The sequence below is a fragment of the Rattus norvegicus genome, chromosome 4, assembly GCF_021556685.1.
Source record: "Rattus norvegicus strain SHRSP/BbbUtx chromosome 4, alternate assembly SHRSP_T2T, whole genome shotgun sequence".
Lineage (NCBI taxonomy): Eukaryota > Metazoa > Chordata > Mammalia > Rodentia > Muridae > Rattus > Rattus norvegicus.
In genome coordinates, this window is record NC_141537.1 from 51,656,055 (window position 1) to 51,674,980 (window position 18,926).

Below are 18,926 nucleotides of genomic sequence, written 5' to 3' on the forward strand. Positions count from 1 at the left end.
TCGACTTGTAAGACTTGGAAGCAGGGACTGGGGATTTAGCTCAGTGGTAGAGAGCTTGCCTAGTAAGCGCAAGGCCCTGGGTTCAGTCCCCAGCTCCGAAAAAAAAAAAAGAATTGGAAGCAAATAGTGCAGTAAAGACTGCCCCTGTTAAAGAGCTGGTCCAGCCGGGGGTTGACTGACTTCCACGGCTGCCAAGAAACATCTTAGTAACAGCCTAGCATCTGTGGTCATAATCGATATCCACCTAGTTCTGGGGATCCAAAAATAAGCTAAAGTAAACCTGTGTCCATTGAGTCTTTCATTTTCCTGTATATTTCAATACAACCTAAACTCTCAGGCAGGCAAAAGGGACACAGAAATTAAGTCAATAATCTCCTTTTCCCAGTACATAAGCTCCACTCTTCCCTAGTCCTACCCATTACCATCTCTATATTTTAACCCCCCTGGAATAGTAATATTTGCTCCTCTCAAGTTACTTCATACAGTAAGGCAGCTAAATGGGAAACTGGTCAATGGAGTGGATACATGGTCTCTGACCCATCTTCTATTTAATGAGTGCAGGATAATTTCACAAAGATAAAGTTCATTATTTTGAGAAATTCCCCCTTTTGCCAACTTGAAGACCTCTCTTAAAATGACAGACCTATCATTTCTCGAGATACAGTATGTTAAACTTTGTGGACTAAATATAGAAACAATCTCAAAATTCTGGTTGTGGCAATGCCTGTCATTGATGCCCTGGGATCTAGAACCACAGGGAACCCATTCCAGAATATTTCCATAAAGGGATTACATGGTTGCAAAATATATAACAGACAGCTCTGCTGGCTTCAGCCTTATTCCCACCTGGAGCTCCGATTTCTGTAGGAATCTAGAACAGCCTCATCTGCTTCTCTAGTAACTCACAGCTACTAAGTCTGCACATTCTGTAGCTCCCACTCCTCACACCTGAGGAAACTCACCTACTGGAACTCCCCCTCTGTGCTCTTCTTGGACTTCCCAACTTACAGACGCTAGTGACTATTGGCTTGTCCATGAACTGAACACGTTCAGATGAGTGTCCAACACGATTAAATGTTTCCAGTACTCAGACCTGAACACTCAAGAAACTCTTGCCGTTTGTTTCTATTCCTGTCTCTGACCGGGTATCATTAAACAGAACCAAACCTAAGAACAGTAGTAGCCAAAATTGAAAAGTATTCATATTTCTATTAAGGTCAACATGCATAAACAAATAAAAATGCAAATACTTGACAGTTCGGTTTAAGACAAGACATTGAAGCCTACACTGAACTCTTTAGTTAAAACCTCAGTCCCAGGAGTGAGTATTAAGTTTCCCCTGCTTGAAGGGGAACATTTCTGGTTAGTAGTAGCCATGCAATACTATTCTACTGGCCATATTCTACTGGCAATGCAGAAAAGCAAGACTTGGCAGAGAATTCACTTGTTCCTAGGTTCAATTTGTTCATATGAGGCCATATCCAAACAGTGGTACCAGTGTCCTGGGTAAGCTGGAATGCATTTGAATGGTTAACAGATCATGGGAGATGTGCTTAGAACTCCCCCTGCCAAAGCAAACAATGACAGCAATAATGATAAAAGTCTCAAAGTTCCCACTGAAGGTTCCTCCTTTGTGTAGCAATCCTAGGCGATTGGAGCCCTTTTTATTAGATTTCAAACGGTCACCAACTACAAGACATGAAATCTTGAATTCTGCATGTGGCGAGGCCTCTGGCGTTCTGAATATTGGAAAGTCAGGGCGTTGGAGATCATGGATGGCCTCAAGTGTTGCTGCATCCACTGGTTAAGGAGGTTACTGTCCACTTCACTAACTGGGTCCTTTTGGCTCTGAACTGACAAGTTACAAATGCAGCTGCCTGTTTTTCATTCCATCTAACCCTTGATTTGGCTGATGCCAAGAGTTTCAAGAATGAAGAAGTAATACGAGGAGAAAAGAGGGATTTCGTACATGAGGGTTGACTGATCATTCATTGACTTGTGAAAATCAAAAACCAAGTTTATGGTAGAAAGTCATCCCGGTAAGGACAGGAAAAGAAACCTTAGAAATGCTTTAAAAATGGGAAAATCCTTTTCTACAGATCCACATCCGTATGTATTTGAAGAGGTGGAAGGAATTGGTTGAGTGGTCAATCTTTTACCTGAGCAGGAAGCATTTCCCCTTCTCATACTGACTTGAAAAGTTACCAAATGTATTTCCGATGTAAACTGCTTTGGGCATTGAGCAGAGTACATTTCTCTTTTCACTTAAATTGGATAGGGAGATGGGGCTGACAAAACAGAAGGAACAATGAACTTACCATTAACCAAATGAAAACAAAGACTAGAAAGGTTCTTGTTGCTTATCTTATTTCCCAGATATCCACCTGTTTTTCACCTTCCTTTTGCTGTTTTGACCCCCACCTCCCTGCTCCGTTCTCGGAAAGCACCCGTGATCCCAGGCAGAATGGCATCGGCCGACTTCACACATCACTGCAACTGCTACACGTCAGTGTTAAAGAGTTTCGATTTTAATAAAGAGAATTCATTCTCAACATTAAATGAGCACTGTTCCACTTCTAAGGCTGATGTGAACGGAAAACAGTCGGTTATTGCTTCCAGAGTTCAGCCGGTGCAGCCAATACAAGACAGAATCCAGGCAAAACCCACGGCAGCCACAGCAGTTAGAGCACCAGTCTTATCCCTCCCAACAGTTTATACAAATGGAAAACCCATCTCCCAAAGGGCTAGCCTGTTGTCAAGCAACTTAACGTCTATACATGTTCAAATATATCCAGAGGACATGATATTACTGTGTTGAATGGCAAAAACTTAATTTTTTACATGTTAAGACTAAAAAAAAAAAAAACGAACTGGAAGGATTTCATGGTATGTTCTGCAGATATATTGCTTTGTCAAATACAAAAAAGAAAAAATTCACAATGCCAAACCAAGAGTACTTATATTCAGTATTAAAAAACAAAACCCTGCAATATTTATTTTCTAATCCCTAGATCTTTTTTAAAAAAAAAAAAGCTAAAACATATAAGCTGGATGTGTGTGAGTTAGTACAGAAGCACCAGAACTCTAAAAAGTTTACAAAACTTCTCTGAACACAGAAGACCTGTCTCCTTATGGACTACATTCAGTTTTCGGAAAGACACAGTACCACAAGGTCAGTAAGAGTCTCAAAGTATCTGAATTGCTTCCAGCTTTTAACAAAATAGCAAATACTGCTTTTAGACTTTTATACAAACCACCTAAATTTTAGGTTCAGATTTTAAGTGTTGCCTCATCCCATGGAAGGCAGCAGGAACATTTCATTTATGTTGCGTGTTAATCGATTCCATACATGAGGCTTTGATGTATGTCATGCACAAAAGGTATCTAATGCCCACCCTAAAAAAAGTTAATCAGGAGTTTTCAAATATTCTGCGACACGTTTAGGCAACGGTTGCTATTATGAAGTTAGAAATAAATAACAAGAATTTCTTGGCTTACAAACCAAAGCTATGACAGTAGGATAGTCCTGTTCTAAAACCATGTGGTCCAGGAAGGGAAGAAAGCAGGTAAGTGCTTGCATTAGTCTAAATGTACTGACCCAGTTGTCTAGAATGATCTGGTTTGGCTGAGGGAGGGACTCGGCCTGGTCCCCCGGTTCTCCGGAATCCCACCCCTAGGCTCACTCTGCATAGCTTATACAAAATCACAGACTTCACGTCGGTAACACACAATCAGTGAGTGCTGAATGACACCTACACTAATGTACATCTTCCCTGTTACATTTAAAAAAAAACAAAACTGTTGTGCTTTTAACAAATCTGGTGTAAATTTTCATGTGAAAAGTTTTTATTTCTGGATTTCTTTGGAAGGGAAAAAAAAATAAAGACTGTGAACAGATACAACATGAGTCAGACTGTAGGGTAACAGTACATATACAACTAGCCAAAAATCTCTTTAATTTAAAGGATACTCTCAGCACATGCCAGATATTTATACAGAGACACATATAACAAAATCTCCTCCTTTTCTAAAAGCCATGTTATTCCATGGATAGGGTTTCACAGCAACCAGGGTAAATATCAATGTCCTATACAAGCTGCCTGGTTACCACTGACTACTAGAATGAATACATTATTGCCACTGTCGTCTAAACACTGGACTTTGGGGGAAATGTGCTTACAAAGAGTTCAGTGATTGGCTCAATGAGTTCTATTTACAAAGGTAGCCATTTCTGTTAGCAATAAATAATCCTGGCATCAACAGAGACGGTCTTGCTCATGCACACCCTGGACGGCCTCATGCTACTGAAATATGTACACCGCGCGGCTGCTTGACAGCTCTCCCACAGAGTCGAAGTGCGTTTGTCCTCGCCTCCGGTGCCCGTCAGTCTTGCTTCTGGGGGATGCATCCTTCCATCTCGACCACCTCGGGCCACCCCTCGTACTTGTTTGTGTCTTTATTGTTCTTTATGTGCTAAGGGAAACACAATGACAACACAAGGCGTTTTAAAAAAGAAAGTCTGTGATCTGCTAACGGAGAGTAGGCGAGGCCTGCCCGCCCTCATTTCAGTAACGCCCACGTCAACGATGAGGTCACACGACGTTTTAGACTCGAGATATTAAATGGATGACCCTTGGGGGCAGGGAGCTCTGTGGCAAACCGTCCAAAAAGAACCTACTTTTAAAGAAGTTTTTGTCAAAAACTTTATGTTCTATTTGAGCTCTGAGACGTTTGCAGAGTCAGCTGATTCTCGTAACAAAGTAGACCCGGAATCCCTAATAATTAGAGTTCTTCAAAAGGGCCAGGCGTGGGTGATAACGCACTGTCGTATGAGGGAAATCATTTTTTTTTTAAGTCATTTTGAAGCTCTTTTTTAAAAGTCGTCATTATTTTAATTACTTACTGAGAACTTAGAAAAAGAACTATGTGGACGTACTCAGTTATTGGCTTAGTCTAATTTTCAAACAACTAGCACGAAACTGTTGTATGAGAGAGCCTCGCTAGTTTATTCTTGTCCGTTGGTTATGAACGCCCCAGACACTAACCTGTTCGAAGGGGCTCTTTGTCTTAATGCCCTTGCCACCACAGAAGACCCAGTTATCTCGGAAGCCAAGACTGGTGATGGATGTGCTCCCCAGTTCGGCGATGAGTCGCCGTGCCTCTTCCGTGAGTCTGCAAGAGAAGACGAAGCAATGGGCACAGGGTATTGCATTTTCTAAACACCTACCAAGAAAGTCCCTGAATATGAAGGTGAAAACATTTCAAATTACATCAGAGAATATTTTTGAAAAGTGGATACGGAGAAAAACAATTTCTATAACAACATTCCCACTTGAGCTCTTTAGTGATGGGAGACAAAGTCAAGAAGTTAATTAGAGAGCATCTGTTAAACATCTGCACTGCCTAGCAATTGGTCCTCCCTTAGTTGTTTCTAAGTACATTCATCAGAAAGAGAGTGTGGCTCTGCTAACAGACGCTGGCCCAGGCTATATCCAGGTCTCAAGCAACCAGAGTCTTCAATGACTACCAAAACTCCACATGAACGGATCAAAAGCAAGTGCTGATCGAAGTCTGCTTAGCACTGTCCTCCATTTAAAACAAATCTTGAGAAGAGGTTTATAAATTGTACTTTGGTTATTTAGTAAAAATGGCTGTAGGACTCACACGAGAACGAAACACTTGTGGGAAGGCAGGGACACATGTTAGCTGGAAGAGAAACCTTCAACTGACAGATGCCATTAAAACATCCATGAGGATCAGTTAAATGTTGAGTGATTCCCTCTCCTGTCTCACAGAGCAGAAAGGGAGCAAATGAACGCTAGCTACAGAGCAAAAAGAAAACCGGGGGCCAGGTCCCCTGGTTACTGGACATGAGGTCCTATGCTATGTAAACAAACAAAATTGCCACCGCCACCGCCACCAAACCAACTTCTAGATGACTTAGACAGAGCCGCCCTGCTAACAGCAAGGCGAAGTGCTCCATCCGAAGCCAGGACAGTTGGAGAGAAGGGGCTGCTTCACGCCAGATCTGTGGCTTAGTAGAAAAACAAAAACAAAAACCCAAAACCCCCACTGTCTTAAACTAACTTGAAGTGAGGTACTTTGCATTTAAAGAGGAGCTTTCTAAAATATGTAACACACCCTCTCGGCTTCCACAAGTGATTCAAAGCTTCACATCCACGGGGAGGCGGGGGAGGGACCGTTTCAAATACGGCTTGATGATGGGTGTTACCCTGGAGCAAGTTCTCTAGAATCAGTGTAAAAATAAGCAACAGCCCCTGGAATATGCAACCTGTCACACTCACTTCTGAAGGCAGTGTGAACAAGTGAACTGAAAAGGAGTGTAACATCTATGTTCAAAAGGAGGCCATGAAAATGAATGAATGAACGAACGAATGAATGTTTAAAGGGGCTGGAAAAACAAAGCGATGGTTAAGAGCTTGTGTAGGTTTTGCAAAGGACTCAAGGTCAGTTCCCAGCTCCCACAATGGGTGGCTCACAACCTCAGCTCTAGGGAATTCTGAGGGCACTTTGCATGCACACGTGTATGCACGCACACACTACTAAAAAAAAAAAAAAAAAAAAAGAGCCTACACCATCTGAGCATCTATGAAGCCCTTCAGGATGGATATGTGCTCTACTTTTAGCCACTTTTTAAAGACTTCTTTGCTTCCGTCAATACAACCTGATGAGCTGTGACCCTGGAGAATAAAATGCATTGCAATGTGGATGGCAGGCAGTAGGCTCACGGCGTGCCAACGTGTGCCTCTCAGAGAGCCACTTAGTTCCATTCGCATTTATTCCTCGGAAAAAGTACAGTTTGCCATCTTGATAATGAATGTTACATTCACAAACAACAGTAGTGTCTGATCTCCAAGCAGATGATTATCCAAACGCAAGTAAGTTCCCCTATTACACACACACACACACACACACACACACACACACACACACACACACTGCTGAAGGGACAGTCAATCCTCTTTCTCTCCTTTTGAACTTTACCACTGAACATTACGATCCAAGCCAACTTAGCCAGAGAGCTAGAATCAACTCAACTCCACTAACTCCTGCATTTTCCACGGGAACACTACGATGTTCTTGTGCAGGAAGCAATTAACATGAAAGACCTGAGCCCCCTTAGGAAGGCCTGCCAGCAAGGCTGGCATTGTTGGCATCAGGACACCTGGACAGGAGGCGAGCACCCACCCTTTTCCAGAACTGTGCCTGCGGTGCACAGATGACATCATTTACACTGAACACCTGTTGTGTGGGTGTCTGCAACTTGGGGATAGGTAACACAGACGATGGTCACATGAGCAGCTTCTGATCGAAATGCTGGGCACCGAGTAATACACTCCCCAGGTGACGGCATTTATACGGGCTGTCTTCATTTACGGCTGGATCATTTGAGCGTGTCTAGTACAACCCTGCTGGGAGAGCGATACTTGTGGGGAGATGACTGAAAGGGTAAAGTACTTGTTCTGACAGCAGAGGACCTCAGTCTACATCCCAGCACCCTCACGGAAGGCCAAGCACAGCGCATGTCCCTGTAATCCCAGCACTGATCCCAAGGGCTCATGGGGCAGCCCTTGGAATCAACTATTAAGCTTTCAGCTCAGCAGGAAACCCTGTCTCAAGGCAGTAAGTCAGAGAGCAATACGAAAAGACATGGAAAGTTCTTGCTACTACCTCCACATGGAGGCAGGCACTTCTGTGCATCTACCACACAAATGCAGGCACGCGCACGCATTTTTAAAATTAAAAATAAAAGGACCTGGTCACTTCCCTCCAGCCTCCCCTCCCCCAACCCCCCAGCCCCAGATCATGCCTTTGTTGGTTACTGTGGTCTCCCTTTTCCTCCAAGAAATCATGGCCATGAGGACAAACCCGGACACCAATGTCCAACTATAAAATCACTTCCCAATGACCTGTAATGCTTTCTGAACTTCCTATGTAGAGTTTACGCACTGTTTCGGCATTCCTTTTTGTTCTATTCGTTATAATAAGCAAAGGGTAATTTCATATTTCCAAACGAAGTTTAGAGCAGTGCAAAAACACCCTGAGTGAAAACAATGTCATACACACACACACACACACACACACACACACACACACACAACACATATATATGTCAAAAATGTAAAGCCTGGAGAACAAATACAGTGTCAAATTTAGAGATGTAAACTTTTTGTTCTGAATGAGGAATTGAGTGTGGTGTATGTTTAGTACTTACTAATGGTATTCCTAGCTGAGTTCTTCTGGGGCGAGGTTGAAAAAGCTAAGGAGATGCTTGGTTGCTAAGAGTGCATGAGGACCCAGGTTTAAGTTTCAGCACCTCCGTTAAAAAGCCAGTGAGGCCACATACATCTGTATCCCTAGTGCCAGGGAGAGAACATGGAGGCCCCAAGAAGATGCTGAGGCTTGCTGACTGATGGCCTGGTGGAAAAATGATGAGTCCCAGATGCACTGAGAGACCTCTCTCAGGGACAAGAAGAGAGCAAGAGGAGGACACCTCATGTCCTCAGGAGAGCGCATGCGCGCACGCACACGCATTCTCTCTCTCTCTCTCTCTCTCTCTCTCTCTCTCTCTCTCTCTCTCTCTCTCTCTCTCAAAAATGTATTTTGGAGGTCAGCAGGATCCCTCAAGAAGATAAAAGCTCTTGACGCCACGTGGAAGACCTGAGTTTGGTCCCCAGAACAGACATGGTGGAAGTAAAGAACCAGCTCTGGCAATCTGACCTCTGACCTCCATACGCGATCGGCAGAATGCGTGCTTATCCATACGTCTACCGTGAATAAAGTATAATGCGTTTTTAAAAAGAATTATCTTGAATCAATTGTTTTAGAGAAGACTTCTTTTAAGATAAATAGAAAACTTCTCCATCAGGAGAGAGGCAAACAAAGCAAGGGGGCCGTGTTTTACTGAAGGCATCCTAATGCTGCGTAGGCTCTCCTTGGAACAGAAACTGCTCTAACAGGGCCCCAGATCCGAACAGTCCCCAAGATCTTAGCGCAACTGACTCCATGATAGAAGCACCATCCAAGTTGCAGAACTCAGCACACGGACAGTGCTACTTGCCAAAAATAAAATATTTGTCAAAGTCCATAGTTCTGGGAAAGCCTCTAAATATACTAACCTTGCCTTTTTGTTTCTGTAGTTCCCCTTCCCCTTCTGGATGAATGTTCTCGTTAACTGAAGTATGTTAACCCAGAACATTTGTGTGTGTGTGTGTGTGTGTGTGTGTGTGTGTGTGTGTGTGTGTGTGTTTGCTTAAAAACTCACTCCAAGTAAGGCTCAGAGCTCTATTGGGATCCTGAACACCCAATGCAGTGGCAGGCCAGCTAACAGAGACTTTCTATTGGCTTAAACTCATGTCCAAACAATCTTCTCTGGTGAATAACACACAACACAGAGAGGATGGACGAGAGATGAAAGTCTCCATCAGGCTCCATTCTTACTAGAGAGGAGAGCAGGTATATCCTGCAGGCCCACACCATCCAGCTGAGTCACGCTTCCAGAACACAGAAAGGAAAAGGGAGAGCTGGGTTTCTGGGATCAATTCTGATTAGAGGGGAAGAATCAGCCAGGAAATATAAATAACAGGAATTATAAAAGAAAACAGTCACATTCCTGTAGAATCTGAAGACTAAATAGAAAAACCAGAGGTGAAAAAGTTCCTCAGAAATACTTCTGAGAATCTAGTTCTTGCAAACGTGGGCCTGGGAGATGGCTTAGTCGGTCAAGACACCTGCCAACGAGCTTAGTGACCTGGGTTTGATCCCTGGGTACACATGGCAATGGAGAACAGCTCCTAAAAGCTGTCCTCTGACTTCCACACATATAACACTCCCCTACTCCCCCAACACACAAAAAATAAATATAACAAGCAAACAAACAAACAAAACTAATAACTTTCACTACAATTTCTGCTACAAGACAAAAGGAGTAACGAAGTATAATGAAGGAACTCTGATTTACAGAAAGAGTATTACTGTCTGATCATGGCAATCTTCCCAGGAGGCGAGCATTGTTTGAATAACAGAAAAAGAAAATAGTAACTCAACCAAGTCCAGGTATGTAATTTAAAGTCAACTTGGCCTTTGGATCTATATATAATCACAAACGTAATTTGTTACATTGTTATAACTATTGTTGTAACTAATTGTTACAAAGCACTGATACACTCTAAGGAAATATCAATTGTTTTAGAAATAAAAACTGGAGATGCTAAGCTGTTACAAGTTTAATACTCTAGGGGTTTCTTTTTTACAAATATTGTGTTTTATTTAAAAAATAACTTTTATTATTCTTTTTAAAAAGATTTTTATTTTTATTTTATGTATATGAGTAAACTGTAGCTGTCTTCAGACTCACCAGAAGAGGGCATCAGATCCCATTATAGATGGTTGTGAGCCACCATGTGGTTGCTGAGAATTGAACTCAGGACCTCTGGAAGAGCAGTCAGTGCTCTTAACTGCTGAGCCATCTCTCCAGCTCACTTTTATTATTCTTTAATTGTTGTTGTTGTTGCTGCTGCTGCTGGTGGTGGTGGTGGTGGTGGTGGTGGTGGTGGTGGTGGTGGTGTGGTGTGTGTGTGTGTGTGTGGTATGTGTGTGGTGTGTGTGGTTTGTTTGTGTGGTGTGGTATGTGTGTATGTGTGGTGTGTGTGTGGGGGGGGGTGTCTGGTGTGTGGGGGTGGTGTGTATGTGTGTGTGTATGTGTTTGGTGTGTATGTGTGTGTGTGGTGTGTATGTATGGTGTGTGTGTGTGTGGTGTGTATGTGTGTGTGTATGTGTGTGGTGTGTATGTATGTGGTATGTGTGGTTTGTTTGTGTGGTGTGGTATGTGTGTATGTGTGGGGTGTGTGTGTGTGTGTGTATGTGTGTGTGTGTTCCTAAATAAATATAACATGGCTTGCAAGATACAGATATTATTGCAGAAGATAAGTCAGAAAGATTATGAAAGCCAAAGGAAAAGGAAGTTTGCTGTGATAGTTTTTCTGTATCTCCAGAAATGTCAGTAGTTACAGGCATAAAGTCTCACCAAACATGCTTAAACATGACCTGAACAAAGACGATACCAATAAGCAGGCTAAGGTGGCAGGGAGGGGCTCTCTTGAGGCCTCAACCCCGAAGAATAACTACAGGCAATTACGAAATGCTGAGAAAGTCTTTGCTAGGGAAGGGCGCACCAATTGATTATCTAGTTTTTGCTTTGTTTTTAGGCAAACGGGGCCAAGGGGATGATGTCTCAGTAGTAACATGCTTGCTGGGCAAGCAAGAGGACACAGGTTTGATTCTAAATGCACACTTCCAAGCCAGAAGTGACAGGATACACCTATAACCCTGGTTCCAATAAAACAAATTCCAGTTCCTCACAAAAAAATCCAGACTGGGAGACCACAACAGCCCCTGTAAGAATAACAACGAAGGGAGACGAGCAAGGGGGGAGCAGCTGGAAGGGCACAGGCGTGAGTCAAGCCAAGTTAAATGACATCTCTGAAACCCAAGCCCCATGGCAGCAGATCAGGGCACTGCAATTAGTTTCCTCTATGAATTTCAAGTTAGCATCTGATAGCCCCAGAGAATAGCTGCTGCAAGTAAAAAACTAGGGTGCGGCGGGATAGCACGCCTACTGGGGTACACTGGCAGCTGTCTGCAGAGCCATCCCTGCAATGGCTTAGCAGAAGCATTCCGTGAGGAACCAGTCTCTAGTTTGGTGGCACGCTGCCCTTGGTAAGCACTTCTATCAAGGGCTTACATTTAGACACATGAATGACTTTGGAGCTAGTACAAAAGCCTGGATCGTGGAACCCTCCTAGGACACACGTCAGAGCAAGCAGGCCCAATCAGCACAATCAAATCTAGCAGGAATAAATGAATATAAAGTTCTTCATTTACATCAAACAAAACCAAGTTCTGAATGGAGGGGGGAAATCTGACATCAAAGGGAAAGATCTGACGATTTAACAATCTAACTTGTCCAAAAATTCACGGGCCAAAAATATGATTTGATTGCTTAGAGAAAACTAATATAATTCCAGTCTGCATGAATATTCAAAGAAATGTAATCTCTGAAACATGGCAAGTTAGCATCCCCATTAGAGCCAGTTCTGGCCAGACCGCATCTGGAATGCTGTGCTTAATTTGAGATGCTCGTTTTAAGGGAGACAATAATGAACTAAAGGATGCCCAAGAAACACAGCCAGGAAAGGAATGAGAAACATAATATGATAAGAGGTTAAAAGAGCTATGTGTACTGAGCCTGGAAAACTAAAAGGAAAACGTCAATTAGCTTCAAATACTTTAGTACTGGGTACCGAGGGAACACGTCTATTTTCTTGTTGTTCCATTTACCCAAAATAAGGAATGCTGAACAGAATTTAGAGCCCACCCTGAGAAGACAGTATCTCTTTACAGTCTGCACGGCTACTCAGGGAAAGGAGTGCTGGCCTCCAGCAGGTGGGGAGTCCAAGGACCAGGGCTGAGGTTTAAGAGACTTGCTCAGGCTGGCTGGCTGCTTCAGGAGGACTTCAGGACACCCACAATGCAACCTTCTCAAGATTACGTCAGTATCTCATCAGAGTTCTGATTCCCATCAGGTTCAGTAATAAAAGCATGAAAAAAGAAAGATCACATGTGTCTAGACAAAAAGGGAGGCTTTATGTTAAAAAAAAAAAAAGACACTATACACATAATACCCTATAGTCTCTACAAACCAACACACAAGTCACGTTTTCTAACCAAGGAAGCTTCATTAGTCTCTGTACTCTATTTAGTTTACTGTGTAAGATCAGCTGAATCTGCCAGTTATATTAAGCCTCATGATTTAACATCAGTTGAACCAGTTTAAAAATGTACAATGTCACTGTTGTTCCTAGAATGCTTTAAAAGACGATACCAGAGGGAAATAAAGCACATTCATTTTTACAACACAGTCATAAGGGAGCTGAAACGGTGTCTTTGAGGAAAGCAGAAAGAAAGGTTAACAGAAGAGAACAAGAAACTAATCTACACCATCTTAGAACCATCTAAGAATCTGACATAATGCAGACGCTGCAAAGCTCTGGAAATTACAAATGGGTTTTAAAAATACAGGAAAAGAGTAAAATCACTGCAAGAGAGAATATATCAATTATCTAATTTGGAGATGGAAAAGTACTTCTTGAGCTTAAGAGTCAGAGAAACTAAAAGGAAAAACCCACAGGCTCTATCTACTACATACAAGCCACCCTACTCTGTTAAAAGAAAAGGCGCCTTAAGTTGACAAAATTAAAAGCAGATTGTTACAAAAACTGTATTTTTGATAAGAGAACTGGTTAATACCTTAATATATAAAGGACTTTTACTAATCAATATGGGGTCAACTTGAATGGTCATAGGATATTTTATAAAATCAAGTGCAAAAAACAAAGAAAATAAAAACCTACCCAGTGAGCACATACATAAGTCTAACCTCACAAATATTGAAATAAGCAATAAAGACACACACACACACACACACACACACACACACACACACACACACACACACACACAGGCTCTCCTCTCATCTGTACCCTTGACCTTAGTTCCACTTTCAGAAACTAACCTAAGGTTATAAAAAAAGGTCCAAAATAGAAAACAAAATGTGCAAAAGAGAGTTATCACAGTGTTACGCATGAGAAGAAAAACTTGGCAGCTTAGGAGGAACTTTAACAAATATGAGCCCATAGGACAAAACGCTTTGAGCCATAAAAATGCTACTAAAGAATGTTAACCCAAAGAGCAAAAGGAGAAGGTTAGAGAAAACAGTGTAATCCTGCTACAACATAAAAGGAAGTATAAGATATGTATATGCAGCATGATTCAAATTTCATTATAACATATGAATGATGAACTTTACATGCAACGATAGGAAGAAAACGAACTTTTTTAAAAAAGGATTTATTTATTTATTATATATAAGTACACTGTAGCTGTCCTCAGATACACCAGAAGACAGCATCAGATCCCATTACAGATGGTTGTAAGCCACCATGTGGTTGCTGGGAATTGAACTCAGGTCCTCTGGAAGAGCAGTCAGTTCTCTTAACCACTAAGTCATCTTTCCAGCCCAAAAATGAACTTTTTAAAAGCTGATAGTACTTATCTACAATTACCTTACCTACCTAATAGACTATTTTTCAGTGAAAATATATTGCTTCTTAAAGTATAAATTATAGGTCCGAGAGTTGTGCTAGGCTTTAATTTTACATACTTGGTTGCTCCATCATCGTACGTTGCCATTAACACTACTGTCCCGTCCTGTATGGTCTTCAAAAACTCAATGAATGGTGCCACATCTGAAGAAAAAAGGATGGAGATTTTCTTTGTAAATAATGGAATTACTATCACAATGACCTCTAAGAATTAATGTATGAAGTATCTACAAAACGATTAATTGTTAATGAAAAGGAATTTCAGGTAAGATCCATGAATCTTAAGAAAAGCCTAAAAACTCAAGTTTTTCAAGTTTACCTAAGGAAGAAAAAAAAATCCACTAAACAAAACTACCAAATTTACACCTTAATATGATCTCTTGATGATTTATTTCGCAGCTCTGAATCATCGTGTGTTTTTCCTACTCACATCACTGGGGCCATTTAAAAATCCCTGGCAAGAATACAGCAAATACAGAGGCGAATGCCAGCAGCAAACCACTGAACTGAGAATAGAACCCCCGTTGAAGGAATCAGAGAAAGAACTGGAAGAGCTTGAAGGGGCTCGAGACCCCTTATGAACAACAATGCCAAGCAACCAGAGCTTCCAGGGACTAAGCCACTACCTAAAGACTATACATGGACTGACCCTGGACTCTGACCTCATAGGTAGCAATGAATATCCTAGTAAGAGCACCAGTGGAAGGAGAAGCCCTGGGTCCTGCTAAGACTGAACCCCCAGTGAACTAGACTGGTGGGGGGAGGGTGGCAATGGGGGGAGGGTTGGGAGGGGAACACCCATAAGGAAGGGGAGGGGGGAGGGGGATGTTTGCCCGGATACCGGGATAGGGAATAACACTTGAAATGTATATAAGAAATACTCAAGTTAATAAAAAAAAAAAAAAAAAATCCCTGGCAAGTGCGGGCAAGAGAATCATCTGTATAGCAAGGACCTCAGAGGCCTTTCGGAAGTGTGTAACTGGGTCTACAGTCCACGGGAAGCCTGCTTCTGAGATCCATGTGAGGTTTGGGGGTCCAGAGGGGTCATAGCCTTCAAGGATAATATGGGTGCTTTTCACTCAGCGACACCTGTAAGACCTTTTTGTGGTATGTAAAAAGGCAGATTTTAAGAGTTCCTAGGTCTATCATTTTATAACAAATTGGGGTAAGGAATGTAGACAGTAACTAAAAGCCACACTAATTAGGGCCAGCACTTGGTCCTCTTATGTATCAAGGCCACACACAGGAACTTCACAGTAATCCAGCTCAGTGAGTACAAACCGGTGTTGCCAGACAGACTGGTCAGGTACTAAAACATTTTCTCTCGAGAGCTCTTTGCAGTGTTAGCTTTTCTTAGAGACCGTAAGTCTAAAACGACTCCAAAGATATATTACTTCAAGTCTTCTCTCTTTCTTTTTCAACAGCAAGGATGCCAAACATGTATCACTGGTTGACTGCATTTCACAACAAGAGCATGTTTAATGCGGAAACAAACGCCAACAAGTCCTCCCCATTGTAATGAAAAGACGGCACCAAACTGCTGTTATTCCTGAACCAGGAAGAGCTTTTGGCAGCAAATCAGATTCAGTGATGGGCAGGGAGAGCAATACCAGAGTTCTGTTTACATGCCTGATTTCAACAGCTTCACGGAAGAGTTTCTGTGCCATAAATTATACCAAGAGCAATTATGCCCTCAGACTTTAAAACTGATGGGAACGGTGTAATTTAATATAGCTCTGACAGCTCTGAAACATTCTCTAAGGCTTAAGTAAATAACGCACGGTATCTTATTAAGGGCTGAAGAAATATTAGACACGTCAGATTGTCTTGGAACTCAACATAAATATCTGGCAGCCTGGGAGCTACCGGTTTACAGGGCGTATGTAAAAAGGCCAGGGGACCAAAAGGTAAACTGCCTTCCTTAAAGACGAAGAGACTCTGTGGGCTTCAAAGATGGCTCAAAGGCTAGCAGTGCTCAGGGGACTTGAATTTGGTTCTCAGCTCCCACACCAGCAGCTCACAATGCCTGTAACTCAAGCTCTAGGAGTTCGACGCCTCTGGCCTCCTCAGATATCTGCATCCTTCCATGTATATACCTACGTGCAGACTCGCACCTACACAGAACTACAATAATAAAAATAATATACCTTTTAAAGAGATCCTTCCCTCTGGGGTAACACTCTTTGGGGAGTCAGTGCTTGTTCAGCAGGACGGCGACCCTGCCCTGTCCCTGGGACTCCCAAACACAGAAGGGATAAATACGTGTGGCTTGTTCTGAGCCCCGTAAATTGCTGAGAAAAAGTCTATGCCCTCTCTCGAATCTTTGCTTCTGTAATAGCAGAGCCCAAAGGTAAAAATTGGATGAATTAACGGGATTACTGCTTTTCTAGAACCTGAGTTTACCTTATCTACCGAAGGCTCCCGCCTTTGACTAATTTTTGAGATTCAGAAACCATACACAAACCCATCTAGTCAAAAACTGTGTGAACTGGTTATACTACTGGTCTTCCGGTGTTTCTAATCTCAGGCAGAAATGGAAACAAACTCAGAGCTTTGAGGCAGGTGTCCTGTCCAGCAAAGGGCACTGCTGTCCTCCGAATCTCACCGGAATCTCAATCACATGCAACTTTCCTACAATAACCAGACTGCATGCAACACATTGCCTAAATATGACCAGACACATAGTTGAGGCCCGAGGGAGGGAACGTGAACGGTGGCATAGTTCTCTCCCAGATGGGTTCACTGTGAAAGTGGCACGTACCTCCTCCCCACATGTCAAAATATTTGGTGTCTATCACATCTCCCGTTTTCCCTGAAAGAGAGAGAATACATGTTAAATCACACAACTGAAATATCAGTGTATAAAAAAAAATGATCTTGTCAGCGAGTGGCATGAACTCACTGAGTGCTTCTATAATTTACAATCTGAACCATACGCGTAGGTGCGCCCCAGTGGCTTCTGACCAATTCTAGGCTACGCTCCAGTTTTACGTGGGGTCACTGTCCTGTGAGAATCGCCACCAATACGTAAGCTGTACAGCAAAGAAGTTATCTACCTAAAACAACAATCTAAATAAAAGTTATTTTTAAAACAAAATTTACACGTATTGTGCCTTTAAGATCGGTTAAATGCATAAAGGGACATCAAAATGTTTACTCCGTACAGAGTCCTAGAATTACTGTTATGAATAAAGCAAACAGATTTTCTCTGCTGTGGGGTGGGTGAACTGTGGGCAGTCTCTCTCTACTCATCCCAGACAGTTATAGGAATGTGTGCCTGAGCAGAGGCAGCCACACGGGCAGCACCTCGCACCCCTCGGCTGGCTGCCTATGTGACTTCTGTAACACCGTAACACTCACTACGTCCGGGAGTCGGTGGTCTCGTCTGAACCTCTGAGAAGAATGCACCCAGGACTGAAAACTTACAACCGATCATGGCTTTATTTCTCCCCACACTTACCTAACAATCCACCGCCATCCCTTGCCATTTTACAAGCCCTTACGTCTTCGTATGTTCATACTAAGTCAGAACTCTGAAAGGCACAGCCACACAGCACCAGCTTAGCGCTAGGCTAGTAGTTCGCAAGTTCCTAAGAAGCTCGCGGCGCAACGCACACGGCTGCAATGTGCAGAAGAAGACCTGCTACCCGTCAGTAGACTCTGTCTGCAATGGTGTAGATGAGAGGGCGCCCTAGTCGGCAAGGCCTCAGGGTTGGGTGGTGCTGGCGACTCTCCTCTCCCAAGAGTAAATTTTAGTGTGGGGCATATATATATATATATATATATATATATATATATATATATATACCCACTCATTACACTGATGAGGTACAATCGTTCTCCTTACCGTTCACCAGGGCAACATTTATCCCTCTCCCAACATTGTTCTTCACACCGCTCATCAAACTAAAGGGACAGAGGACAAGACAAACGTTAGGATCGGGTAGCATACGTAAACATGTCACAGAAATAAAATGCAGAAAGGTATCCTACACAAACCAAATACTCAACTCGGCAAAGGAAAAAAAAATTTTAACATCAAGCCCAGCCTTATGTTGAGTCAGCTGTAATGTGAACTCAAATAATACTTCATAAAATTAAAAAAACTACACATAAAGGTATAATCGTGCTAGAGAAATGGTTCGGTGGTCACGAACACGGACGACTTGTACAGAGGACAGACACCCACGTCGGGAGGTTCACAACCTTCTCTAACTCCATCTCCAGTGAGACCGCACGCCTCTGGCCTCTCCGTCGCCTGCGCTTACAGGCACATACCCAGACACACACAAACGAAAACAAATTCTTTAACTTTAAAATAATTTACGGTTGAAATGCCACACTGTTGCTGCTCTGTATAATACTGTGCTGTGCCATCTATGGCATACTTCAAGCCCACCACAGAATGCAGTCTCTACCATTCTCAAAATGCCAAAGGACAGGACCCTCTCTTCTCCACATTCTGTAGGCTCGCTATGATAGGATGACATGAACTGGGGTCATATGCGATACAAACACTTTAAAATCCAAAACTAGGAGTAGTGACGCACTACTGTGTCCGTGCCAGCCAACTGTGAACATTTTCCTAGTCATTATCAACGTAAACCTTCTCTGCACTTGGAAGGAAGGCTGTACTGACTAATTACCTCACTGCACCCACGTACCGGCTGCCTAAGATAGCCATCGTTAAGGGCGGCAGCTTACGGACCATTGACAGGGCCAGGTGACACCGGAAGATGGACG

The 18,926-nt window shown here is 42.7% G+C and overlaps 1 protein-coding gene across 3 annotated transcripts in view; it reads right to left on the bottom strand.

Annotated features, from left to right (window-relative positions):
- Positions 1 to 2,506: 2,506 nt before the first annotated feature.
- Positions 2,507 to 18,926, bottom strand: part of Fam3c (FAM3 metabolism regulating signaling molecule C) — a 48,688-nt gene continuing 32,268 nt past the window's right edge. For 2 of the 3 annotated variants that reach the window (XM_087657177.1, XM_087657176.1), the window contains 5 exons: positions 18,031 to 18,089; positions 16,945 to 16,995; positions 14,243 to 14,327; positions 5,046 to 5,172; positions 2,507 to 4,473 (listed from right to left, as the gene is read on the bottom strand). In XM_087657177.1, coding sequence (XP_087513303.1) covers positions 4,384 to 4,473; positions 5,046 to 5,172; positions 14,243 to 14,327; positions 16,945 to 16,995; positions 18,031 to 18,089 — 412 coding nt within the window. In that variant the 3' untranslated portion in view covers positions 2,507 to 4,383. 3 annotated transcript variants of the gene reach the window in all.